We start from the raw sequence: 26847 nt of genomic DNA on the forward strand, positions 1-26847 counted from the left end.
AGAAGAAAGAGGAAAAACATGTCCGAAATGCCCTCTCAGCCTGTGGTTACCCCGCTTGGGCTCTCAACAGAGTGAAGAGAACCAAGAAGCAGGACAAAAGGGAAACTGAACAGAGAAGGAAGGGTGTCTCTATCCCTTATGTGTCTGGCCTGTCGGAAAAACTGCAGAGAATTTTTAGACAACACGAAGTCCCTGTTTATTTTAAACCAGGAAACACTTTAAGACAAAAACTGGTTCACCCTAAGGACAAGTTACAGACTCAAAAACAGAGCAATGTAGTTTATTCGATCCAATGCAGTGAAGAAAGCTGTAAAGAATGTTACATAGTGAGACTAAACTGCCTCTGCACAAGAGGCTTTATCAGCACAGAAGAAATACAAGTTCAGGACCTCAGAGCGCCGTGCATCTCCATCTTGAAGCCTCTAATCACTCGTTTGAAGACGGTGAGGTGAAGGTTTGAAGCAGGAGAAAAGATGGTTTGAAAGAGGAGTTAAGGAAGCTTTTTTGTTAAAAAAGAAAAACCTTCTTTAAACAGAAATGGAGGTCTAAGGTTCAATCTTCCTGTGGTGTACAATGGGATCCTGAACCCCTGGAGAGGTAGAGGACCAGGACCAGGACATTTAGATGTCCTCAGGTCCTCAGGGTGAGCCAGGGTCTCACAAAGACAAAGAGGAGACTAAGAGCCCATTAAAGGACTGAATAGGCTCGGTAGATACAAGAGGGTAACAAACAACTCTTTCCTCTTCAGGAAGGCTCCTCCCAATGGGCGGGGCTTACCACAGAATAGTATAAATATCGGAGTTCTCGATCTAAATTCTTTTATTGACAATGACTCTTGGATGAGAGTCGAAACGTCTATTTTTTCTAACTGAGTCCAGATGAAACAACTGAAGCTTTTTCTACTATGGAACACGCCTGGACCAATGAGGGATTACACCGACATTTTGCCTGATTATTTATCCAGTTTATTTCACATTAGTTCAGGTTTTCACCGTTTGAGTCTCACATTTATATTGTACAATCTCATCGTGTCAAACAGAAACAGGACAAAAGACTCAACAACTTTGCTCCTGTGGAACAAACACAGAGACTTTTTAAATTAAATCCTTTTATGCCTTTTATTGATTTTAAAGAACTGGTCAAGGACGACCCACAATGCACTTGTTTTACATCATTGTATCTCAGATTGTATGTTTAAATGTGTTTTTATGTATTGATTCATTTCATTGATTGTTTTATTTGTGTTTTAGTTTCCTGTGTTTGCTGTTTATTCTGTGTTTCAACAGGTCCATGAAAAAGAGAACTTTTCTCATTGGGTTTTCCCTGTAGAAATAAATAAATTAATCACGTGTCCTCAATGTTCAGGTGCAGTTGCTCTCTCAGAGGCCAAAACTCTTTCTTCTCGCCCTCAAATTTGCAGATATGTCCGATTCCATTCTGGTTCCTCCACTAGAGCGCGGGTTCCTCTCAGAATATAGCATCTTGTAGTTTCTTGTCATGCACCTCCGCATTGTGCCTTCAAACTTCTCTTTCAAGGCCTTGATTCTCTTCAGAGTTTAGCAGTGCATTATTGTGTTCACTTGCAGCAGTTTGTTCAGATGTCCACGGCCTGGGCCTTCAGAGTGTAGAAGGAGTGCTCCTCCCTGTTACAGTTAGAATACAAGAGACTTAGAGAAAGCACTTTCTGTCTGTTAGTGGTGGTTGAACAATGAACTTATATCAACTCCTTGATATAAATCATTATTTTACATCTCATTCATACTAGGTAAAGTAGATGATTTGTTTTGCCTAAGAACACAATGAAAGAACTTGGCGGTCGGTGAACGTTGGTGTGTTGGTGTGCACCTGTCGAGCCCCACCAGAGCGTGGATATCTCCAGTCAGCTGATCAATGGTGAAGATAGACCCAGCCCCTTCTCCTGAGAGCGTGTACTTCACTGCATTCTGCCCGTGGTCCATGTCCGAGTGGAGCTAAAACCAAAAAACAAACCAGAAGTTTTATATTCCCTAATCCACAAACCACCCTCCCTCACAACGTCTCCTGCCTCCACAACAGTGACTGTAAAACTCTGGGACTAGGTTTTTACAATTAAAGCATGTGAAATATGCTCTGGTTCCTATTGGATTATATTGGATGTTTCTTGTCCTACAAGAACAGCAGGGCAAAAGAAGGCTTCATTTACTTTTATGAGCAGAAGAGAAAAATAAATTGTCTGACATTTAGGTAAATTCATAGCCAATTTTGTGCACTTCGTCTTAGGGTTTGAAGGGAAGGCAAGATATTAAAAAACAAAAAGAATGTTTATTGCCAGGACGCTATGAAAAAACCACAGAGTATCCAAAACATTGCAATGATTATTACAGTTCCATGTCTCCAGATGCTGCCAACTAAAGTGTATCTAATTTGGATTCAAAACCAGGGACTACTTCATTAAAATATCTGGTGAAGGACTTCCTGTTTGTCCGTGGATGGAGCTACAAGTCTTATTTTAAGCCTGTCTTCTCAGTGTGCTCCACCACCAGATGCTTTCCCCAGAAAAAGCATGTTCACATTCCGATAGGGCCAAATTCCAGAGGACGCTGCCAAGACATTTAGTTTTGTCCATACCTGGTTTACCAACTCAAAGAGGATTTTCATCTGGTCACTGACAGGGTTAAATATATGATCTATAGATCATATCTATATGACTCAAGAATAACAATTAAAGCCACAAATGCCGATGATGGCTCTCGCCACCTGCGCGACCACCTTCCCCCACGCTCGCCATCGAAACCTGACCACCCCGGCACACCTTTGTCCCGCCTGACCATTGTGTTAGGGATCATCTCAAAATGGATGGAAGCTGAAAAGACTTTCGTCTTTTTGTTGCTTTGAAGCTTCAATACATTTTTGTGGCAGTAATTGTTTTGAAATGCTAAAAAACTCTCAGCAACGAGCATTAGGCCAACATCCATGACATCAGACACTCATGACTTTGCTTATATTGAAATGTAATGCGCATAGCGCTTTACAGCAGCCAATCAACTCGCGCAATGAGGAAATAATTTCGTCGTAATTTCACCATAAATAAGATAAGATATTCCTTTATTGTCCCACATGGGGAAATTTCATTGGTGCAATGCAGGTAGATCCAGAGGTAGATACAGAAGAACAGATCACTTATAGGAAGTCTGAAAAACACTTTCAGTAGAAGATCTCCTACAAATAAAAACTCCCATAGACAAATAAATAAATACATAAATACCATTGCATGTGATCCCGACAGTAATTGCACATGAATATGTGTCACGACAGCACATAGATTGCACATGAATTTCACAGTAATTGCACAGTAATTGCACATATGACAGAATTGCACATCAGTATTAGGTTAGGTCAGTATTGCGAGTGTTCAGTACTAACAGTTTTTGTTATAAAGTCTGACAGCAGCAGGAAGGAAAGACCTACGGAACCTTTCCTTCACACATCGAGGGTGGATCAGTGTCTCACTGAAGCTGCTCTCCAGAGCGGAGAGAGTGTCCTGCAGGGGGTGACACTCATGGTCCAGCATAGATGTGAATCTAGCCAGGACCCTCCTGTCCCCCACCTCCTGCACCGAGTCCAGAGAACAGCCCAGGACGGAGCTGGACTTCTTGATGACTCTGTCCAACCTCTTCCTCTCCCTCTCTGTGATGCTGCTGCTCCAGCAGGCCACACCACACAGGAGGGCTGATGCCACCACAGAGTCATAGAAGGTCTTCAGGAGTGGCCCTGTCACTCCAAAAGACCTGAGTCTCCTCAGGAGGTAGAGCCGACTCTGGCTCTTCCTGTACAGTGCGTCCGTGTTATGAGTCCAGTCCAGTTTGTGGTTCAGATGAACACCCAGGTACTTGTATGAGTCCACTCTCTCAATGTCCCGTCCCTGAATGTTCACTGGTGAGGGGGGCGTGGCCTCTGTGGAAATCCACCACCATCTCCTTGGTCTTCCCCGCGTTGATGAGGAGGTGGTTCCGCTGACACCAGTCCACAAAGTCCTGCTCCAGTCCTCTGTACTCCGCGTCATCGTCGTCCGTGATGAGTCCGATGATGGCAGAGTGGTCAGAGAACTTCTGCAGGACACAGCTGTCCGTGTCATGTCTGAAGTCTGCAGTGTAAAGGGTGAAGAGAAAGGGCGCGAGGACAGTGCCCTGGGGCGCCCCCACACTGCAGGTCCGAGTGTCAGACACACAGTTCCGGGCTCTCTCAAACTGGGGTCGGTCTGTGAGGTAGTCCAGGATCCACTCTGCCAGGTCATACTCCACACCAGCCGTCTCCAGCTTGTCCCTCAGGAGCAGCGGCTGGATGGTGTTGAAGGCGCTGGAAAGATCGAAGAACAGAATCCTCACAGAGCTGCCAGGCTTTTCCAGGTGAGAGAGAGAGCGGTGCAGCAGGGAGATGACAGCGTCCTCCACTCCGATGCCAGATCGATATGCAAACTGCAGCGGGTCCATGGCTGAGCTCACGGTGGAGCGGAGGTGGTCCAGGACTAGCCGCTCCAGTGTCTTCATCAGGTGGGACGTGAGAGCCACTGGCCTGAAGCTGTTGAGGTCTTTGGGGCGCGGTGTCTTAGGCACAGGTACCAGACAGGAGGTCTTCCAGACCTGTGGTACCACCCTCAGCTTCAGGCTCATGTTGAAGACATGCTCCATAACTCCACACAGTTCATCTGCGCAGGACTTAAGGAGCCTGGGGCTGATGCCATCAGGTCCTGCTGCCTTCCTCACTTTAATCCTCTTCAGCTCACTCCTCACCTGTGCTGCTGTGACAGTCAGTGGTTGGCAGGGGGACCGTGTGCTGGGGGGATGGGTGAGTCCAGGCGAAGTGGGGAGCTGATAGTCCGGGGCAGATAAGCGAAGAGGAACAGATGCAGGGCATTGTCCAGCTGTGGAAGAGGGAGCATGCAGCTGTGCAGGGGGAGGGGCGGGTGACCGATCAAACCTCAAGAAGTGAGCATTTAAATTAATCACCCACTGTAGATCCCCCTCTGTCTGGGCAGGGGGGATTTTGAAGCCCGAGATGGTTTTCAGGCTCCTCCACACTCCCTGAATGTTCTTCTGCTACAGCTGCTCCTCCATCCTCCTCTTGTAGCCGGCCTCAGCCTGCCTGATCTTCCTCCTCAGCTCCTTCTGCACAGTCCTCAGCTCCTCCTTGTTCCCTGACCTGAAGGCTCTCTTCTTCTCCTTCAGCAGAGCCTTCAGTTCACGGTTAATCCATGGCTTGTTGTTTGGAAAACACCGCACCGTCCGGGAGGGAACAATGTTCTCAAAACAGAAGTTGATGTAGTCCGTGATGCACTCTGTGATGGTGTTGATGTCCTCCCCATGTGGGTCATAAAGCTCAGTCCAGACAATGGTGCTGAAGCAGTCCCTCAGAGCCTCCTCGCTCTCAGCAGACCACATCCTCACCTCACGGGGCACCACAGGCTGCCTGCGCACGATGGGTTCATACACAGGCCTCAGATGTACAAGGTTGTGGTCCGAGCTGTCCAGGGGAGGGAGGGGAGAAGAGGAATAAGCCTCCTTGGTGTTGGCAAAAAACAATTCCAATGTTCTATTCTCTCTGGTGGGACAGGTAATATACTGGGTGTATGTTGGTAGAACAGAAGAGGGAGAAGCGTGGTTAAAGTCACCAGAGATGAGGAAGAGAGCCTGTGGATGCTGTGTTTGCAGCCTACAAGTGCAGGAGAGCAGTGCTTCATAAGCATCTTCAGCATTGGCAGACGGGGCCACATAGACTGCGATCAAAATCACATGTGAGAACTCCCGGGGCAGATAATATGGCCTCATGCCAATAGCCAATAGTTCAATATCCCAGTTACATAGCTGCTCCTTCACTGTGCAGTGTTCGGGTTTGGACCAGCTCGTGTTCACATACACCGCCAGACCTCCACCTCTTTTCTTCCCGGATTCTCTCGTTCTGTCCGCCCGCAGCAGATGAAAATTGTCCAAACCTACAATAGAGTCTGGCATTTCTGCTGTTAACCAGGTCTCTGTGAAAATCAAAACGCTGCTGTCCCTATAAATCCTCTGGAACCGCATGAGGCTCGCTATTTCCGTCATTTTATTTTGAAGGGACCTCACGTTACCCATGACTACGGCGGGAACCGACTTCCTGTTTGTCCCTCTCTTCTCTCGGAGTTTACGTCCAGCCCGTCTGCTTCGTTGCGTTTTCCTTAGGATGTCCGCCGGGATAACGTGACGATCTCCGGGTAAGACGACAGTTCTCCGCAAAAAACATGTCGTGACACGTGACATTATTTGGAGACTTTGCTTCTACTAATACAAATACCAAAGGCTGTTCAGGGACTAGAGGCGCGCAAGCGCTATCAAATTACGATCTTTTATCAACATGAAGATAAGTTTGTTATCTTAAGTTCGGGAGCAGGACCACACCCCTTTCTACGCCCTTTCCTGCGGCTACACTACTTAATCATCCAGATCACACACACCTGTGTTCGTGATTTTCGTGCCCCTCCCTCCCACCCTCTTTAAACTGTTCTAATTCTAATTTATCTCCTAGATGGGGGTATCGAGGCCCGGGAGCCTTCAGCCCTCATCGCAAGAAGACCCAAAACGGCATCAACTTCGTATATTCGTGTTGTTCACGTTTCTCCCCTGCCAATAAACACCTTGCATCGGATCTGGGGTTGTGGTCCTTGCTAGTGAAGCGTACGTCGCACTGCAGCAAGTGAAATGTCCCGATCGTAAACGACAAGTCATATTCACTGATGGACAGAATAAATGGAAATGCTCCATCAAATCACTGTCCAATTCTGACCATGGAGCATTTATGGAGATGGTCAAACAGCTTGAGGCTGAGAAGGATAAACTTTTGTGCCCTAAAAAGGCCACTAGTGCGTGGATTTTTTGGAGAAATGCAACTGCCACCACTACCGTGATTTCAGACCCTACAGCCACTCCACCTCCACCTGAAGAGGAGGCAGTGGATCCAACTAAATCGGATGCAGAGCCAAGGACATGCGGCCAAAATGACAACAGCAATTTGTGTTCCACCTCTACCACCATGGAATTCAAACCATCTGTCACACTCATGGAGTTTTTGTCTAAAGGTCAGTACTAAAATTGTCTTGCAAATTTTATTTATTTATTACTTTCTTATCTCATTATTTATTCATTGAATGTCAGCCACATGATCTGGCCTATTTTTGCATGAAATACCACCACAACGTAGGAGTAGATATTGTACCTCCTGCATAAACAATCTTAAAATGGGCCTATTTGTAGGCCTAGTACTGCAACTGCTTCACAGATTTGATATAAAATATTTTGATTTCATCTTAGGCCTCGGACTGAGTACCTGTGTCAACATGGAACTGGCATCTGAACAAGAATTCATTGACGTCCTTAACGGCACAGCACAGAAATGGGAGCTCTACAACACTGAGAGAATGTACAACACAAGATATAAAGCTTCAGTTGTTTCATCTGGACTCAGTTAGAAAAAATAGATGTTTCGACTTCATCCAAGAGTCATTGTCAATAAAAGAATTTAGGTGGAGAACTCCGATATTTATACTATTCTGTGGTAAGTCCAGCCCATTGGGAGGAGCCTTCCTGAAGAGGAAAGAGTTGTTTGTTTCAACAGAAACTTACCCTCTTGGTATCTACCGATCCTATTCAGTCCTTTAATGGGCTCTTAGTCTCCCCTTTGTCTTTGTGAGACCTTGGCTCACCCTGAGGACCTGAGGACATCTAAATGTCCTGGTCCTGGTCCTCTACCTCTCCAGGGGTTCAGGATCCCATTGTACACTACAGGAAGATTGAACCTTAGACCTCCATTTCTGTTTAAAGAAGGTCTTTCTTTTTTAACAAAAATAGCTTCCTTAACTCCTCTTTCAAACCATCTTTTCTCCTGCTTCAAACCTTCACCTCACGTCTTCAAGATGGAGATGCACGGCGCTCTGTGGTCCTGAACTCCAGTGTCTTCTGTGGTCCTGAACTTGTATTTCTTCTGTGCTGATAGAGCCTCTTGTGTAGAGGCTGTTTAGTCTCACTATGTAACGTTCTTTACAACTTTCTTCACTGCATTGGACAGAATAAACTACATTGCTCAGTTTTTGAGTCGGCAACTTGTCCTTAGGGTGAACCAGTTTTTGTCTTAAAGTGTTTCCTGGTTTAAAATAAACAGGGACTTCGTGTTGTCTAAAAATTCTCTGCAGTTTTTCCGACAGGCCAGAGACATAAGGGATTGATCTCGGTCCCCCTGAAAACAAATTTCTGGCAAAATTGATAGTGTAAGCAAGATGGACACACCAAAAGGACTTCTGGCCATGTCGAAGGTGTATCAGGAAAAGTGTAATATTATGAGTGATGTGATTTAGAAGACTAAAGGTTAGAAACTGCCAAATTCATAAAAATCTTGACCTTGATATTGGCTCAGATTCTTATAATGCCTTGTTGTTTCAAGTGTGTTCCTGGGATGAAGCAACTGATAAATTACTTTTGGGCTCTAGTGAATTAAGAAACTTGGCAGTAGAGGATTTATTGTCTGCTGCAGACATTATAAGATCGTCTGTAGGTATTGATGTACAAATATTGCTTGAAAGAATTCATGTAGCTGATCGTGTTAAATCGTCAGTGGTGAAGGAGTGTGTTTTTGATCTCTGTAGTAATTTGCCTATCCTCATCCTGAAAAAAGGTCCATCTTATGTAGCCATTGATATTCACAATTATGTCTATTCCAGTGACACATTTTGTACGGTTACCAGTGATGTTCAGTCAACTGCTGATGTGAATGATTGCCCAGATGATGATAGAGAAATGCCACAAGAAGTGCCAAAAGATACTGTGGAGAAGAAGGGAAATAAATGTGGGAGAAAAAGGATAGCTGAAAAGTTTCCAGGTATTGTTGATAGTACCCTGGCTTTCATACAACAGCACAGCGACTCAGCCGATCAAAGGAGACGGGGGACAACAGCTTCTTGTGGTGTTTCTCTACCACAGATACGTGATCATTTATTATTGGTTATTCCAGGTTTAAAAAGCCATGGGATGTCTCTTGATTCAGTACATAGACTACTTGAACCACCACAAAAAGGGACAATAGCTTCTAAAAATGACCATGGGTATGTAAATGCCAAAGTGCCACATAAAAGAAACACATTAGTCAAGGAGCATGTGGAGATCCATTATTGTCGCTCCACTGTAAAAATGTTTTCTGAAATGTTTGCTGAATTTAGTGATGAGGCAATACTTTTATCCTGTGATAATGTAAGCATTAATGCAGTGTCACGATATCATCAGACCCTGTCGCTCCAGGCTCCAATCCTCATAAAGAACTAGATACTGGATACTACAACTAACATCCCAGTCCACCACCGCCCTTTACACATATTTGTCCATTTGTCCCGTATCATGACCCGTTTTGTCTTTTCCCTGTTAAGTCATCTCTTGTTCTTCTTTTCTGAGACTGTGTGGGTCAAATGGTGATTTTAAAGCAGATTTCTGCTTCTAGCTCATCTCCATAACCGGAAGTCTGGGATTTTTACTGTAAAGTACTTTGTTTTACATTTTTCACATGAAAAGCTATTAATAGTTTGATTTGAATTATTTTAAGTCATAAACATCTTCCATATTTGTACGAGTAAAAAGTACACATTACTCAGAGTACTAGTTACTTTTTAACACATTCTTAGAAGTATTATATATTGGGTATTTATTAAGCCACAACCTGCCCAATTAGAGAGTATTGCATTGTTACATCCAGTACTCATGATTTAAAATATGTTATACCAATGTGTCCAGCAATATTCTGTAGTATGCATTAGTCTTAATTAAGACTGAATAATGTGTACGACAGAATCTTAAAGCGCTACATCCTTGGTACATGTTTATAGGCATTACTGAGTTTTACAAAGCTGTGATTAATCCAGATTTAAAAGTTCATGTCTTGACCTTTCCTCACACTCCTAAGCCGCTTGTCTGCCTGTGTCTTGTGACTGGATTGTCCTAATGTGATTGGGTCCCCCCTGTTTTACTGTTACTGTTAGCCCCTCCCCTCAGGTCTAAATCACCACATGTGAGTTCAACCTGGCCAAAAGTGGGGACGACAAAGGATTAGAATGAGGTGTGTAAATACTGACGGTCAAAGTAGATTGTAATGATGTCAGACTCTTGGTGATAATGTCTGTTTGTGTTATTGCTTTGCCTTAAGTGTTCCACACTATGGCATTAAACGTACCTCCAGTTATACATTCTACATGAATAGTCAGTGATTTATACATTCTACATGAATGGTCAGTGAGTTATACATGCTACATGAATGGTCAGTGAGTTATACATGCTACATGAATGGTCAGTGAGTTATACATGCTACATGAATGGTCAGTGAGTTATACATGCTACATGAATGGTCAGTGAGTTATACATGCTACATGAATGGTCAGTGAGTTATACATGCTACATGCTACATGAATGGTCAGTGAGTTATACATGCTACATGAATGGTCAGTGAGTTATACATGCTACATGAATGGTCAGTGAGTTATACATGCTACATGAATGGTCAGTGAGTTATACATGCTACATGAATGGTCAGTGAGTTATACATGCTACATGAATGGTCAGTGAGTTATACATGCTACATGCTACATGAATGGTCAGTGAGTTATACATGCTACATGAATGGTCAGTGAGTTATACATGCTACATGAATGGTCAGTGAGTTATACATGCTACATGAATGGTCAGTGAGTTATACATGCTACATGAATCGTCAGTGAGTTATACATGCTACATGAATGGTCAGTGAGTTATACATGCTACATGAATGTCACTGGATGAGGACATTCGGGGTTTTGTCAATGTCATGTCATTCTACTTCCGGCGCTGGTGAGAGCCGGCTGCTCGTTGCAACACTCCCTCTTAATTACCTGGTGTTCATCTGAACCACAAACTGGACTGGACTCATAACACAGACTGTACAGGAAGAGCCAGAGTGGGCTCTACCTCCTGAGGAGACTCAGGTCTTTTGGAGTGACAGGGCCACTCCTGACAGGGCCACTCCTGAAGACCTTCTCTGACTCTGTGGTGCATCAGCTCCTGTAGGTGTGGTCATCACAGAGAGGGAGAGGAAGAAGCTGGACAAAGCTCCGTCCTGGACTGTGCTCTGGACTCGGTGCAGGAGGTGGGGGACAGAAGGGTCCTGGCTAAACTCACATCTATTCTGGACCATGAGTGTCGCCCCCTGCAGGACACTCTGTCCCCTGCAGGACACTCTGTCCCCTGCAGGACACTCTGTCTACTCTGGAGAGCAGCTTCAGTGATTGATCCACCCTCGCTGTGTGAAGGAGACGTTTCACAGTCTGTCCTTCTGCTGCTGTCACACTCTACAACAGACACTGTCATACCCATGTGCAATACTGTCATACCCATATGCAATACTAACATACCCATATGCAATACTAACATACCCATGTGCAATACTGTCATACACATGTGCAATACTGTCATACACATGTGCAATACTGTCATACACATGTGCAACACTGTCATACCCATGTGCAATACTGTCATACACATGTGCAATACTGTCATACACATGTGCAACACTGTCATACCCATGTGCAATACTGTCATACACATGTGCAATACTGTCATACACATGTGCAACACTGTCATACACATGTGCAATACTGACTTAATCATGCGCAATACTGTCATACCCATGTGCAATACTGTCATACCCATGTGCAATACTGTCATACACATGTGCAATACTGTCATACACATGTGCAATACTGTCATACCCATGTGCAATACTGTCATACACATGTGCAACACTGTCATACCCATGTGCAATACTGTCATACACATGTGCAACACTGTCATACCCATGTGCAACACTGTCATACACATGTGCAATACTGACTTAATCATGCGCAATACTGTCATACCCATGTGCAATACTTACATACCCATGTGCAATACTGTCAAACCCATGTGCAATACTGTCATACACATGTGCAATACTGTCATACCCATGTGCAATACTGACATAATCATGTGCAATACTGACATAATCATGTGCAACACTGTCACACCCATGTGCAATACTGTCATACCCATGTGCAATACTGTCATACCCATACACATCATATTGGTGCAATATAGCTGTAAATAAGACTGTTACGTTCTATTATTACTATTATTTGTTTCACTTTTCATTAAGAATACAAGAGGTTTTTAATAAGAGTTTTCGTAAGAGCTTTTCTATTAAGAGTGTTTTTTTAAGTTTTCGATAATATCTGTTCTTTGTTGTTTACTTCTGTACCTACTTTGTGTTGCAACACTGGAATTTCCCCATTGTGGGACAAATAAAGGCTTGTCTTATCTTATATTATCGCCTGCCCCACCTACAACCAACTCAAGCCGGCTCACCATGCTCCAGCCGGTTTTCTACATCCTCTGCCTCATTGTCCCTGGACGCACATGTCTCTGGACTTCGTCACCACCGTCCAGAGACAACTCTACTGTCCTGACTGCCTCTCACCTGGTCCCAAACTCTCCTTGGCTACAAAAGCCCCACCACCCATCCCCCCTCGTCTTTCACCTGGTATCTCCCATAGCTAGGATGCACTGGGTCTCAGCGTTGCCGGGACTTATTGTCACATTAAAAATCAAACCAACCCGGGGCCCTATGTAAAAAGAGCCCCCCCTAGTGCTATTTCTGTAGTCACATCATCACACAGATGGAAAAACAAAATGCGAGTCAGGCCCAATCTGAGAAATGTGATTCATATTCCCTGTGAAAAGATAAAGCCCAGTCTCACTGAAACTAGTCTGAAACTTGCTGTGCTAAATGTCAGATCCTTATGTAACAAATCTCTCTTAATTAATAATTTTATTTCTTCTTATAATCTTGATTTTATGTTTTTAACTGAAACATGGCTTGACAAAAACACAGGAAATGTAGTTCTGATAGAATCTGCTCCACCCAACTTTAAGTTTGAATCTGAAACACGAGAAAACAAAAAAGGGGGTGGAGTCTGTGCTGTCTTTAGAGATGAAATAATTACCCGCAGGTTGTCTTTTGGGGTGTTTTCATCATTTGAGTATGTATCCTTTAAAATGGAGCTAAAACGGTCTCCATCCATTCTCTTCATTGTTTTATACAAGCCTCCCCAGCACTGCCAAAGTTTTATTGATGATTTTACTGAGATGCTTTCAGTCATATGCACAGACTTTGATGGTTTGGTCATTACAGGTGATTTCAACGTGCATGTTGATAATATTTGTGACAGAAACGCTAAAGAGCTTGATGCTGTCCTTGAAACCTTCAGTCTTACTCAGCATGTGAGAGGCCCCACCCACAGCAAAGGACACACTCTAGATCTCATAATTACAAAGGGGGTAAATATTTCAAATGTTAATGTGGTCGATGTTGCTCTGTCTGATCATTTCTGTGTCTTCTTTGACCTGTCTGTTTCTCCCAAACCACCGGTTAGTCCTGCAGTTGTTCAGAGGAGACACATAAGTGATGGCACAGGTGCACTGTTTATGGAAATGATAAACTTTGAAAATATCTCATGTTCTAATGTAAATGATTTGTTGAACTCTGTTACATCTAGTGTTTTGAATGTTCTGGACACCATCGCCCCTATGAAGGCTAAAATGTTCAAAATAAGCAGAAGGCACCGTGGAGAAATGATGATTCGGTCAGGGCACAGAAAAGGGAGTGCCGCAGGGCCGAACGGAAATGGCGCAAGTCAAAGCTCCAGGTTCAAAAAGAGATTTACAAAGAGAAGCTGAACATGTACAACCTCATTTTATGTAGAACTAGGGAAAGATATTTTTCTGAAATAATCTGAAGCTGCAGTAACAAGGGGCGTGTCCTGTTTGCCACAGTAAAATAGATTAACAAACCCTCCAGCTCAGCTGCTGTTAGAACTCATTTCCACATCAAGTGTAATGAGTTTGCATTATTCTTTAATGACAAAGTTCAGGGCATTAAAAATGCTATAAATCCCACAATGCAAAAAAATTACCCTAAAACCACCAAGACACTTAGAGCTAACTCACTTTGCACCAGTAACTGACAAAACTGTCCATGAGATCATCACCAGTCTGAGTTCATCTACAGCTGCCTCGATGTGTGACCCTCCAGATTTCTAAAGTCTGTGCTGAACAGTTTGTTAGCACCACTCACTCACATAGTTAACATGTCGCTTCAATCTGGAACATTCCCAATGTCTTTGAAAACTGCGGTCATAAAGCCTCTCCTAAAGAAGAGCAGTCTTGATGCTGCAGTCCTGAGTCATGACCGGCCCATCTCTAATCTGCCATTTTGGGCCAAAGTCCTTGAAAAGGTTGTTTACCAACAGCTCACAGATTTCCTCTTAATAAACAACTCATTTGATGTTTTTCAGTCAGGTTTTAGACCTCATCACAGCACTGAGACTGCTCTTGTCAAGGTGACAAATGACAGCCGCCTGAACACTGACACGGGCAAAGCCTCAGTCTTAATTCTGTTAGATCTGAGTGCTGCTTTTGACACTGTCGATCATGGGATCCTCTTACAGAGACTAGAGGACTGGGTGGGCATCACTGGCACTGCCCTAAACTGGTTAAGGTCCTATCTGGAAGACAGGAAGTACTTTGTTGAAATTGGTAGCTGTGTCTCAGACAACATGACCATGACCTGTGGAGGGCCCCAGGGGTCAGTCCTGGGTCCCCTTCTGTTCAACCTCTACATGCTGCCGTTAGGTCAGCTGATACGCAGTGAAAATGTGTCCTATCACAATGATGCAGACGACACTCAGATCTATGTTTCACTATCGGCAGGTGACTATGGACCAGTAGATTCACTCTGTCACTGCATCCAACAGATCAGTTTGTGGAGGCAAAACAACTTTCTCCAGCTGAACTCAGACAAGACTGAAATCATCGTCTTTGTTCCACAGAAACAAAGAGAAAGTGTTAGCGTCACCTCCAGAGTCTCGCTCTAAAACCTACAAACCAAGTTATAAATCTGGGGGTAATAATGGACTCAGACTTGAACTTTAATAGCCACGTCAAATCAACAACATCAGCAGCTTTTTACCATCTAAAAACATTGCCAAAATCAAAAATATAGTGTCAAAACCAGATTTAGAGAGACTTATCCATGCGTTTGTCTCCAGTAGATTAGACTGTAACGGCCGCTCACAGGTCTCTCCAAACGAGCTGTAAAACAGCTGCAGTACATTCAGAACGCTGCTGCTCGGGTCCTGACTAGAACCAGGAAGTACCATCACATTAGTCCTGTTCTCTGGTCTCTGCACTGCCCCCTGTGGCTCAGAGAAGAGACTTTAAAGCAGCTCTGCTTGTGTACAAGTCTCTCCATGGCCTAGCACCAAAGTACATCTTGGATATGTTAGTGCCATATGAACCATCTCAGACTCTGAGGACCTCAGGGACCGGCCTCCTGCTGGTGCCAGAGTCAGGACTAAACATGGAGCGGCCTCCTGCTGGTGCCAGAGTCAGGACTAAACATGGAGCGGCCTCCTGCTGGTGCCAGAGTCAGGACTAAACATGGAGCGGCCTCCTGCTGGTGCCAGAGTCAGGACTAAACATGGAGCGGCCTCCTGCTGGTGCCAGAGTCAGGACTAAACATGGACCGGCCTCCTGCTGGTGCCAGAGTTAGGACTAAACATGGACCGGCCTCCTGCTGGTGCCAGAGTCAGGACTAAACATGGACCGGCCTCCTGCTGGTGCCAGAGTCAGGACTAAACATGGAGCGGCCTCCTGCTGGTGCCAGAGTCAGGACTAAACATGGACCGGCCTCCTGCTGGTGCCAGAGTCAGGACTAAACATGGACCGGCCTCCTGCTGGTGCCAGAGTCAGGACTAAACATGGACCGGCCTCCTGCTGGTGCCAGAGTTAGGACTAAACATGGACCGGCCTCCTGCTGGTGCCAGAGTCAGGACTAAACATGGACCGGCCTCCTGCTGGTGCCAGAGTCAGGACTAAACATGGAGCGGCCTCCTGCTGGTGCCAGAGTCAGGACTAAACATGGACCGGCCTCCTGCTGGTGCCAGAGTCAGGACTAAACATGGACCGGCCTCCTGCTGGTGCCAGAGTCAGGACTAAACATGGACCGGCCTCCTGCTGGTGCCAGAGTCAGGACTAAACATGGACCGGCCTCCTGCTGGTGCCAGAGTCAGGACTAAACATGGACCGGCCTCCTGCTGGTGCCAGAGTCAGGACTAAACATGGACCGGCCTCCTGCTGGTGCCAGAGTCAGGACTAAACATGGAGAATCTGCGTTTCAGTTTTATGCAGCTAAAATCTGGAACATTCTTCCTGAATATGTGAGACAGGTTCTGCTCTGACAATGTTCAAATCTAAGATAAAAACAGTTTTGTTTAGCTGTGTTTGACTGAAAGGATTTTTTCTTTGCACTCTTCTCTTTTGTTTGTGATTTTATTAGTTTAGAAAATCAGTTGGATTGATAATTTTTAATTCAGTTAATTTTATTGTATTTCTGTTTCTGTCATTTCTTTGTGATTTTAATGCATTTTTCCTGCTGTGAAGCACTTTGAATTGCCTTGTGTATGAAATGTGCTCTACAAATAAACTTGCCTTGCCTTGCCTGACTGTGGTCGATCGGTTCAGCAAGATGGCACATTTCGTGCCCCTTCCCAAGCTTTCTTCTGCCAAAGAGACGGCTAAACTCCTCCTCCTCCTTGTCATCCGTCTCCACGGCATCCCATTGGACGTGGTCTCTGATCGGGGCCCTCAATTTGCCTCAGTATTCTGGAGAGATTTCAGCTCTCTCCTGGGAGCCACGGTCAGCTTGTCCTCAGGATACAGTCCAACGCCAGACAGAACGCATCATAATCAAAGAGGTTCTGTTGTTTTTCCTGAACGAGAATGAGGGTCAAAGGACGGGGGACGCTGGGACATGGCCAAGTCCCTATGAACATTGTTTAATCTGTTTTTTTCACTGTGGTGATTTTGGGCGTTACAAAAATAAATGAAATTGAATTGAGTGGATCATTGAAATATCTTGGATTATCTGGATGTGAAGAGAAGGCTTTGGGAGAAATATTTGCAGATACTTCACAAATGGAGCTCAAGCTGTTTCTGCTGATGCTTTCAATCTGAATGTTCTGACCTTAATAAAGGAGTTCCTCAAGGCTCTGTCCTTTGATCACTGTTATTTACAATATATATATATATATATATATATATATATAAACTCATTGGGCATAATCTAAAACACAGTAGCATCCACTTGTGCAGATGATGTGATTCTGTCTGCTAAGGCTCCTTCTTGTGCACAAGTGATTCCAGATAATCAAGAGGATGTTCACTCCATCCAACAAAACTCACCCTAATCCATTCATGAATTCAAATAAAACAAAAAGTAGAGACTCAAAAAAGGCATCTATTCTCGCGTATGATGGTAATATGATTGTACTCTATTACAAATGTCTGGATCAGTGATAAACTCTCCTTCAACAGACAAAGAGCTGACAAATGATGGTAAAGCCAGATATCATAGAGATGTCAACGTGTTTCCTCTTAATTGTAGAACCCAGTTCATCCAGGCACTTTTCTCACAGTTCTAGATGATGTTGATATTGTATAAATGCATTATACAGCAGCTCTAAGGTTCAGCTCTAAGGTTCAGCTCTAAGGTTCAGCTCTAAGGTTCAGCTCTGAGGTTCAGCTCTAAGGTTCAGCTCTAAGGTTCAGCTCTGAGGTTCAGCTCTGATGTTCAGCTCTAAGGTTCAGCTCTAAGGTTCAGCTCTGAGGTTCAGCTCTAAGGTTCAGCTCTAAGGTTCAGCTCTGAGGTTCAGCTCTAAGGTTCAGCTCTGAGGTTCAGCTCTAAGGTTCAGCTCTAAGGTTCAGCTCTAAGGTTCAGCTCTGAGGTTCAGCTCTGATGTTCAGCTCTAAGGTTCAGCTCTAAGGTTCAGCTCTGAGGTTCAGCTCTAAGGTTCAGCTCTAAGGTTCAGCTCTGAGGTTCAGCTCTAAGGTTCAGCTCTGAGGTTCAGCTCTAAGGTTCAGCTCTAAGGTTCAGCTCTAAGGTTCAGCTCTGAGGTTCAGCTCTAAGGTTCAGCTCTGAGGTTCAGCTCTAAGGTTCAGTTCTGAGGTTCAGCTCTGAGGTTCAGCTCTGATGTTCAGCTCTAAGGTTCAGCTCTAAGGTTCAGCTCTGAGGTTCAGCTCTAAGGTAAAGCTCTAAGGTTCAGCTCTGAGGTTCAGCTCTAAGGTTCAGCTCTGAGGTTCAGCTCTAAGGTTCAGCTCTAAGGTTCAGCTCTAAGGTTCAGCTCTGAGGTTCAGCTCTAAGGTTCAGCTCTGAGGTTCAGCTCTAAGGTTCAGCTCTGAGGTTCAGCTCTAAGGTTCAGTTCTGAGGTTCAGCTCTAAGGTTCAGTTCTGAGGTTCAGCTCTAAGGTTCAGCTCTGAGGTTCAGCTCTAAGGTTCAGCTCTGAGGTTCAGCTCTAAGGTTCAGTTCTGAGGTTCAGCTCTGAGGTTCAGCTCTAAGGTTCAGCTCTGAGGTTCAGCTCTAAGGTTCAGCTCTGAGGTTCAGTTCTAAGGTTCAGCTCTAAGGTTCAGCTCTAAGGTTCATCTCTGAGGTTCAGCTCTAAGGTTCAGCTCTAAGGTTCAGCTCTAAGGTTCAGCTCTAAGGTTCAGCTCTAAGGTTCAGCTCTGAGGTTCAGCTCTAAGGTTCAGCTCTGAGGTTCAGCTCTGAGGTTCAGCTCTGAGGTTCAGCTCTGAGGTTCAGCTCTAAGGTTCATCTCTGAGGTTCAGCTCTAAGGTTCAGCTCTGAGGTTCAGCTCTAAGGTTCAGCTCTAAGGTTCAGCTCTGAGGTTCAGCTCTGAGGTCCAGCTCTAAGGTTCAGCTCTGAGGTTCAGCTCTGAGGTTCAGCTCTAAGGTTCATCTCTGAGGTTCAGCTCTAAGGTTCAGCTCTAAGGTTCAGCTCTGAGGTTCAGTTCTAAGGTTCAGCTCTGAGGTTCAGCTCTAAGGTTCAGCTCTAAGGTTCAGCTCTGAGGTTCAGCTCTGAGGTTCAGCTCTAAGGTTCAGCTCTAAGGTTCAGCTCTAAGGTTCAGCTCTAAGGTTCAGCTCTAATGTTCAGCTCTGAGGTTCAGCTCTAAGGTTCAGCTCTAAGGTTCAGTTCTGAGGTTCAGCTCTAAGGTTCAGCTCTAAGGTTCAGTTCTGAGGTTCAGCTCTGAGGTTCAGATCTAAGGTTCAGCTCTAAGGTTCAGCTCTGAGGTCCAGCTCTAAGGCTCAGCTCTAAGGTTCAGCTCTAAGGTTCAGCTCTGAGGTCCAGCTCTAAGGCTCAGCTCCAAGGTTCAGCTCTAAGGTTCAGCTCTAAGGTTCAGCTCTAATGTTCAGCTCTGAGGTTCAGCTCTAAGGTTCAGCTCTAAGGTTCAGTTCTGAGGTTCAGCTCTAAGGTTCAGCTCTAAGGTTCAGCTCTGAGGTCCAGCTCTAAGGTTCAGCTCTAAGGTTCAGCTCTGAGGTTCAGCTCTGAGGTCCAGCTCTAAGGCTCAGCTCTAAGGTTCAGCTCTGAGGTTCAGCTCTGAGGTTCAGCTCTAAGGTTCAGCTCTGAGGTTCAGCTCTGAGGTCCAGCTCTGATGTTCAGCTCTAAGGTTCAGCTCTAAGGTTCAGCTCTGAGGTTCAGCTCTGAGGTTCAGCTCTGAGGTTCAGCTCTAAGGTTCAGCTCTAAGGTTCAGCTCTAAGGTTCAGCTCTAAGGTTCAGTTCTAAGGTTCAGCTCTAAGGTTCAGCTCTAAGGTTCAGCTCTAAGGTTCAGCTCTAAGGTTCAGCTCTGAGGTTCAGCTCTAAGGTTCAGCTCTGATGTTCAGCTCTAAGGTTCAGCTCTAAGGTTCAGCTCTAAGGTTCAGCTCTGAGGTTCAGCTCTAAGGTTCAGCTCTGATGTTCAGCTCTAATGTTCAGCTCTAAGGTTCAGCTCTAAGGTTCAGCTCTAAGGTTCAGCTCTGAGGTTCAGCTCTGATGTTCAGCTCTAAGGTTCAGCTCTAAGGTTCAGCTCTAATGTTCAGCTCTGATGTTCAGCTCTAAGGTTCAGCTCTGAGGTTCAGCTCTAAGGTTCAGCTCTGAGGTTCAGCTCTAATGTTCAGCTCTGAGGTTCAGCTCTAAGGTTCAGCTCTAAGGTTCAGCTCTGAGGTCCAGCTCTAAGGTTCAGCTCTGAGGTTCAGCTCTAAGGTTCAGCTCTAAGGTTCAGCTCTGAGGTTCAGCTCTGAGGTTCAGCTCTAAGGTTCAGCTCTAAGGTTCAGCTCTAAGGTTCAGCTCTAAGGTTCAGCTCTAAGGTTCAGCTCTAAGGTTCAGCTCTGAGGTTCAGCTCTGAGGTTCAGCTCTAAGGTTCAGCTCTGATGTTCAGCTCTAAGGTTCAGCTCTAAGGTTCAGCTCTGAGGTCCAGCTCTAAGGTTCAGCTCTGAGGTTCAGCTCTAAGGTTCAGCTCTGAGGTTCAGCTCTGAGGTCCAGCTCTAAGGTTCAGCTCTGAGGTTCAGCTCTAAGGTTCAGCTCTAAGGTTCAGCTCTGAGGTTCAGCTCTGAGGTTCAGCTCTAAGGTTCAGCTCTAAGGTTCAGCTCTAAGGTTCAGCTCTAAGGTTCAGCTCTGAGGTTCAGCTCTAAGGTTCAGCTCTAAGGTTCAGCTCTAAGGCTCAGCTCTAAGGTTCAGCTCTGAGGTTCAGCTCTGATGTTCAGCTCTAAGGTTCAGCTCTAAGGTTCAGCTCTAATGTTCAGCTCTGATGTTCAGCTCTAAGGTTCAGCTCTGAGGTTCAGCTCTAAGGTTCAGCTCTGAGGTTCAGCTCTAAGGTTCAGCTCTAAGGTTCAGCTCTAAGGTTCAGCTCTGAGGTTCAGCTCTAAGGTTCAGCTCTGAGGTTCAGCTCTGATGTTCAGCTCTAAGGTTCAGCTCTAAGGTTCAGCTCTGAGGTCCAGCTCTAAGGTTCAGCTCTGAGGTTCAGCTCTGATGTTCAGCTCTAAGGTTCAGCTCTGAGGTTCAGCTCTGAGGTTCAGCTCTAAGGTTCAGCTCTAAGGTTCAGCTCTGAGGTTCAGCTCTTTTTGGCATTTTGCCTGATCATTCATTAAGTTTGTTCAGGTCAAGTTGGCAGTTTGAGAGTCTCAGATCTCATTTTTATTCAATTCAATTTCTAGTCTAATGGTATCAACACAGAGACAGGAAAATCATTTTATGCCTTGTAATGATTTTATAGCAATGGTCAAGGATGACCCGCAGTGCCAGTGCCGGTGCCGGTGCCGGTGCCGGTGCCGGTGCTCTTGTATATTTTGTTTCTCTCTTAGTGAATGTGTAAATGTGTTTTTATGTATTGGTTCATTTTAGTGAAAGTGTTATTTGTGTTTCAGTATCCTGTGACTGTTTGTTGTTTATTCTGTGTGTTTTTATAAGATATCCATGAAAAATATAACTTTTATAACTTGGAGTTTCCCTGTAAAATATATATATATATATATATATATATATATATATATATATATATATATATATATATATATATATATAAATAGGCCTAGTATTTGAGGCTTATGGCCTGGTCCCGGCCATTACGATCACATTACAGCGAGACAGTCCGTAAATGGCCCATGTTTAGACAGCTCTGAGCTTGAGACCCACAGGGGTCTTTAATGTATAAACTGAACTGAACTAATCGCACTGAAACTGTTCAGAGGGAGAAATGTCTGACATGAAAAAGCTCATTTACAAACTGAGCCCAGATCTCATAAAGAGCAGCATCATCTCCACCTGCTCGGTCCTGTGTTACACCACTCTGCAGCAGCCGCTTGACTCTGCGCAGGCCTCTGCTCTCAGGGACAGGGCCCCTGCCAAAGGCCACACAAATCTACCTGATCCTGCAGCATTTTACCCATGGGAACCCCAACAGGTTTCTTCCCAGGGCCAACACAGCCAAGGCAGGGGCCAACACAGCCAAGGCAGGGGCCCTCACAGCCAAGGCAGGGGCCAACACAGCCAAGGCAGGGGCCCTCACAGCCAAGGCAGGGGTCAACACAGCCAAGGCAGGGGCCCACACAGCCAAGGCAGGGGACAAGACAGCCAAGGCAGGGGCCCACACAGCCAAGGCAGGGGACAAGACAGCCAAGGCAGGGGCCAACACAGCCAAGGCAGGGGCCAACACAGCCAAGGCAGGGGCCACCGCTGCTCGCCTCCTCTACAGCTCGGGACACCTGCCCATTTATCACTCACTACAAAGATATTCTATACATTTTTATGTGTTTAGTTTAGTTTCAATTCAGGGTGGATTTTTATTTAGTGTGCAAACCTTTGGAGCATGCTTGGAGCTTAGAGAGAACAGTGGTTATTGACAAAAGCTTTTCCCATAACATCAGTATCGATATCGGTCCAAAATGTTCATATTGGTGCAGCACTTTATATTTCTGTGGTTAGATGACTTGAGTCAAAGGGCTGAACGGGGGAAACATTTGCTCAACGAGAGGATGATTCTGACCCCTGCAGTTTGACCATCAATTCAAACACATTTTTGAGTCATAGTGACTGCGTAATACATTACACAATCACTACTAGTTCTAGAAGATCTTTATTATTATAGAAACATGTTATTCATAGGTTTCACAGGTCACATTTTTGTCGTATTCCTTGGTCTTTTAGTATTTTCAGGATTTCTCGATGATTGCACGACTTCAATAATGCAATGATCGTGGCACTTTGTAGTTCTTATAATTGTAAGGTTTGGATCCGCTTAATAGGGAAACTTTTAACTTGTCATTCTGAAGAAAAAAAACTACAAAACCATTGTAGTGTATGCAGTGTTTTCATAAATCATAAATAAGCAGGGAAATAAACAGTGTTCGGACAGCTCCTCTGACTGACCGGACCGTGGTCCCTCCGCCGCATGAAAATCAACCCTCGGTCCCGGTGCTATGTTTATGCTATGCCTCTAATCACTCGTTTGAAGACGTGAGGTGAAGGTTTGAAGCAGGAGAAAAGATGGTTTGAAAGAGGAGTTAAGGAAGCTATTTTTGTTAAAAAAGAAAGACCTTCTTTAAACAGAAATGGAGGTCTAAGGTTCAATCTTCCTGTAGTGTACAATGGGATCCTGAACCCCTGGAGAGTTAGAGGACCAGGACCAGGACATTTAGATGTCCTCAGGTCCTCAGGGTGAGCCAGGGTCTCACAAAGACAAAGGGGAGACTAAGAGCCCATTAAAGGACTGAATAGGCTCGGTAGATACAAGAGGGTAAGTTTCTGTTGAAACAAACAACTCTTTCTACTTCAGGAAGGCTCCTCCCAATGGGCGGGGCTTACCACAGAATAGTATAAATATCGGAGTTCTCGATCTAAATTCTTTTATTGACAATGACTCTTGGATGAAGTCGAAACGTCTATTTTTTCTAATTGAGTCCAGATGAAACAATTGAAGCTTTTTCTACTATATTTATGCTTGATTTTCAATCCATCAAAATCACAGACTTCCTTCAGAATTTGACGTCACAGTTTAAGAATGTTCCGTTAACCTCTGCAACAGTCAAGTACACACCACATTTTGAAAATGATTCAATAAATCAATACAAGTATAAACAAGTTGCTAAATACTTTTTAAATGAAAAAATAAAAATAGATATGAAATGTAAATAGGTAATTAAAGCCGCAAGCGGCATCCAACGGCCCTCGCGGGCCGCCGGCCTTCCGACTCTGCTCTCTGCATTTTACAGAGTTGGCGCTACTGCAATTGTCTAAGAACTAAGACAGTGACACATTGGACATGTACAATGCTGTGCTTAACCAGTGCTAATGAACACAAATGTCGGTCGAATGTGCGGCTCCAGCGCACAGAGACCGTGACACTTGGAATAAAAATATGGATAAGTTTTGATGCCCCGCTTGTGTAGATTATTTTCCCAAAATATGAGCTTGATCGAGCTATTGCCCACAGAGGAGTTCATTAAAGTGTGAAGCATAAATGTGAACATTTCAAGGATTTGGCGTTTTTCCCATTTGTGACATATATTTGCGGCTCTACCGCACAGAGACCCTAGTACTTAAAATCAAAATATGGATAACTTTTGATGCCCCACTTGTGTAGATGATTCTCCCCAAATATGAACTTGATCGGGTAATCGCCCTAGGAGGAGTTTGTTAAAGTGTGAAGTGTAAAAATGTGGTCATTTTAGAGATTTTGCGGTTTCCCCATAGGGATAACATGGGATGTTTCTGTCATCGCTACGGCTACGCTTTACCAAATATGACTTTGGCTCCCATACTTTTAATTTGGGGATGGCAAATGAGAATTGTGTGCAAAATGTCATGTCATTTGGAAAAACTCTATTGTTTATAGGCCACTCTGAAGGCCAAATAGTCCAAATTCTGCAAAAAGTTTGCGGCTCAGCTGCGCAGAGACCGTAAATGTTATCCATAAAATTTGTATAACTTTAGATGCCCCACTTGTCTAGAGGAGGTACACCGATTTTGAGATCGGTGGGCCAAACGCACTAGGAGGAGTTTGTTAAAGTGTGAAGCGTAAATGTGAACATTTCAAGGATTTGGCGTTTTTCCCATTATGACAGTATATTTGCAGCTCCACGGCACAGAGACCGTAGCACTTAAAATCAAAATATGACTACTTTTTGATGCCCCGCTTGTGTAGATAATTTTCCCCAAATATGAGCTTGATCGGGCAATCGCCCTAGGAGGAGTTCGTTAAAATGTGAAGCATAAAAATGTGGTCATTTTAGAGATTTTGCTGTTTTCCCATTTCTGACATATATTTGCGGGTCCGCCACACAGAGACTGTAGCACTTAGAATCTAAATATGGATAACTTTTGATGCCCCGCTTGTGTAGATGATATTCTCCAAATATGAACTTGATCGGACAATCGCCCTAGGAGGAGTTCGTTAAAGTGTGAAGCGTAAAAATGTGGTGATTTGAGCGATTCTACGATTTTCCCATAAGGATAACATGGGATGTTTCTGTCATCGCTACGGTTACGCCGTACAAAATATGACTTTGGCTCTCATACTTTTATGATCGGGATGGCAAATTAGAATTTTGTTGAAAATATCATGTCATTTGGAAAAACTCTATTGTTTATAGACCACTCTGAAGGCCAAATAGTCAGAATTCTGGGAAACGTTTGCGGCTCCGTCGCACAGAGACCGTAAAAGCTATCCTTAAAAATTGGATAACTTTAGATGCCCCACTTGTCCAGAGGACGTCCGCCGATTTTGAAGTCGGTGGGCAAAACGCCCTAGGAGGAGTTCGTCAAAGTTTGACGTGAACAAAATGGCTAACTCAGCTTGTTTTCATTTTCAAAGGAAGATGGCGGCCATAGGGTAAGTCTGGGGCCATGGCAACAATAATATATTTTTTTTGTCCTCACGAGAGGAATGCGTGTCCCGAATTTCGTAGCTTTACGCCAAAGTTGACCTCGGGGCGTCTCCCATAGGCGCAATGTATTTTGACTTTTGTCGGTGGCGCTGTCGCGCCATTTTTTAACAAAAAAAAAAATGGCCCAGAAAAAATCTAATTTTTCGCCGATTCTGAATTTTGGGCAAAGTTTGGTGAGTTTTTGAGCATGTTCAGGGGGTCAAATAGGCCCTCCGCCCTGCTGGGGCTCGGGCCTAATAAGAGTTTGTATTGTAACATAAGACAGTGTTGTTCTTACCTTCCCCACGTACTGCGGCTCTGAGCCCATGTACTCCTCCAGCACAAAGAACTGGTTCCAGACCCATCCTCTCTTCATCCTCTGCACCCTCGGTCTCCCACGTCTCCTCAGCCTGGATCGCCTCAGCACTGCCCCTGTGGATAAAGTCTCTTCCCCTAAAGACGTGCCCCGCCTACTCTGAGCCGCCGCCCTCTTTACCGCTCCACCAGGTGACACGTGTCCGGCTTTAGTCCTGCCTTGGTATCCAGACTGACAACTGTAGTCCAAAAGCAAGCCTAGGACAAGGAGAAGCAGCGCAGCAGAGTTCAGAGTGATCATTGGGTCCAAATATGATGTGAAAAACAGTATCCAGCAGTTAACATCCAGTCATAAAGGTAGTAGGGTTGTAGACATGGAAATATAAGATCCAGAGGACAGATGGTATTCTGTTGACTGTGGAAAGCCTGGGCTGCTGCTCAGAGTGAAACATTCAGGTCAGCCATGGTTATGTTCATTCCTGCAAATCTGAAATAAAAAGATAAATATTATTATACAACAAAAATAAGATACAGGGAGACCGTAAAACTCATTATGAAACATCCACACAGCACGGATGTATGAGCCATGTTCTTATAAATGGAAAATCACCTCTGTTCGAGGGTTAGGGTGGATGTATGTTCAATGTTGACTCAGACTTCCACTGGGAGACTTGAGGCTTGAGTCTTGGACTCGGCTCGACTAAAGGTCAGTGAATAGGACTCAAACATGACTTGGGCAATGACACAAAACTCAAGTAACATAGCAAAAAATCTTGGAACTTTGAGCCAATAGGGTCTGTGGAGTGTATGGCCCCAATAATTAGAATCAGGTTCCCCGAGTGGCGTTTATGAATGGGTCAAATGCTGCAGACAACATGTCAGCCTCCTGGCTCACTGTCCTCGGCAGCCACACTGCATCAGACTGGCTTTGACTGAGAATTCATACAAAAAGGATTCAAGGACTTTTTGTCCTTGAAAACCGAGCTGGTTTAAAAGTACCAGTTTGTTAATGTAACCCGGAGCTCCTCCCCTTGTTCTAAAGTAACGTTAGGTCACATGATCAGGTCACATGGCATTAACTTCCACTGCTCTGCAGACGACACTCAGCTGTATTTATCAATGAACCTGATCAGAGTGATCAGACAGACTTAGTGCTCGTGTGAAGGAGATAAATTCTTCATATTTGACCAGCATT

At 44.6% G+C, this 26847-nt stretch overlaps 1 protein-coding gene across 1 annotated transcript; it reads right to left on the reverse strand.

The window, feature by feature from the left end:
* Positions 1-1594: 1594 nt before the first annotated feature.
* Positions 1595-25799, reverse strand: LOC140348529 (cadherin-12-like). The gene is made up of 3 exons (XM_072434456.1): positions 25636-25799; positions 1846-1970; positions 1595-1643 (listed from the first exon to the last, which is right to left on the reverse strand). Exons 1-3 carry the CDS (start codon positions 25711-25713, stop codon positions 1595-1597), a joined length of 252 nt encoding a protein of 83 aa, XP_072290557.1. The 5' UTR covers positions 25714-25799.
* Between the last annotated feature and the right edge of the window lie 1048 nt (positions 25800-26847).

Source organism: Eucyclogobius newberryi, unplaced genomic scaffold (genome assembly GCF_026437365.1).
Source record: "Eucyclogobius newberryi isolate DKJ021-1_F unplaced genomic scaffold, fEucNew1.0.hap1 SCAF_7, whole genome shotgun sequence".
NCBI classification, from domain to species: domain Eukaryota; kingdom Metazoa; phylum Chordata; class Actinopteri; order Gobiiformes; family Gobiidae; genus Eucyclogobius; species Eucyclogobius newberryi.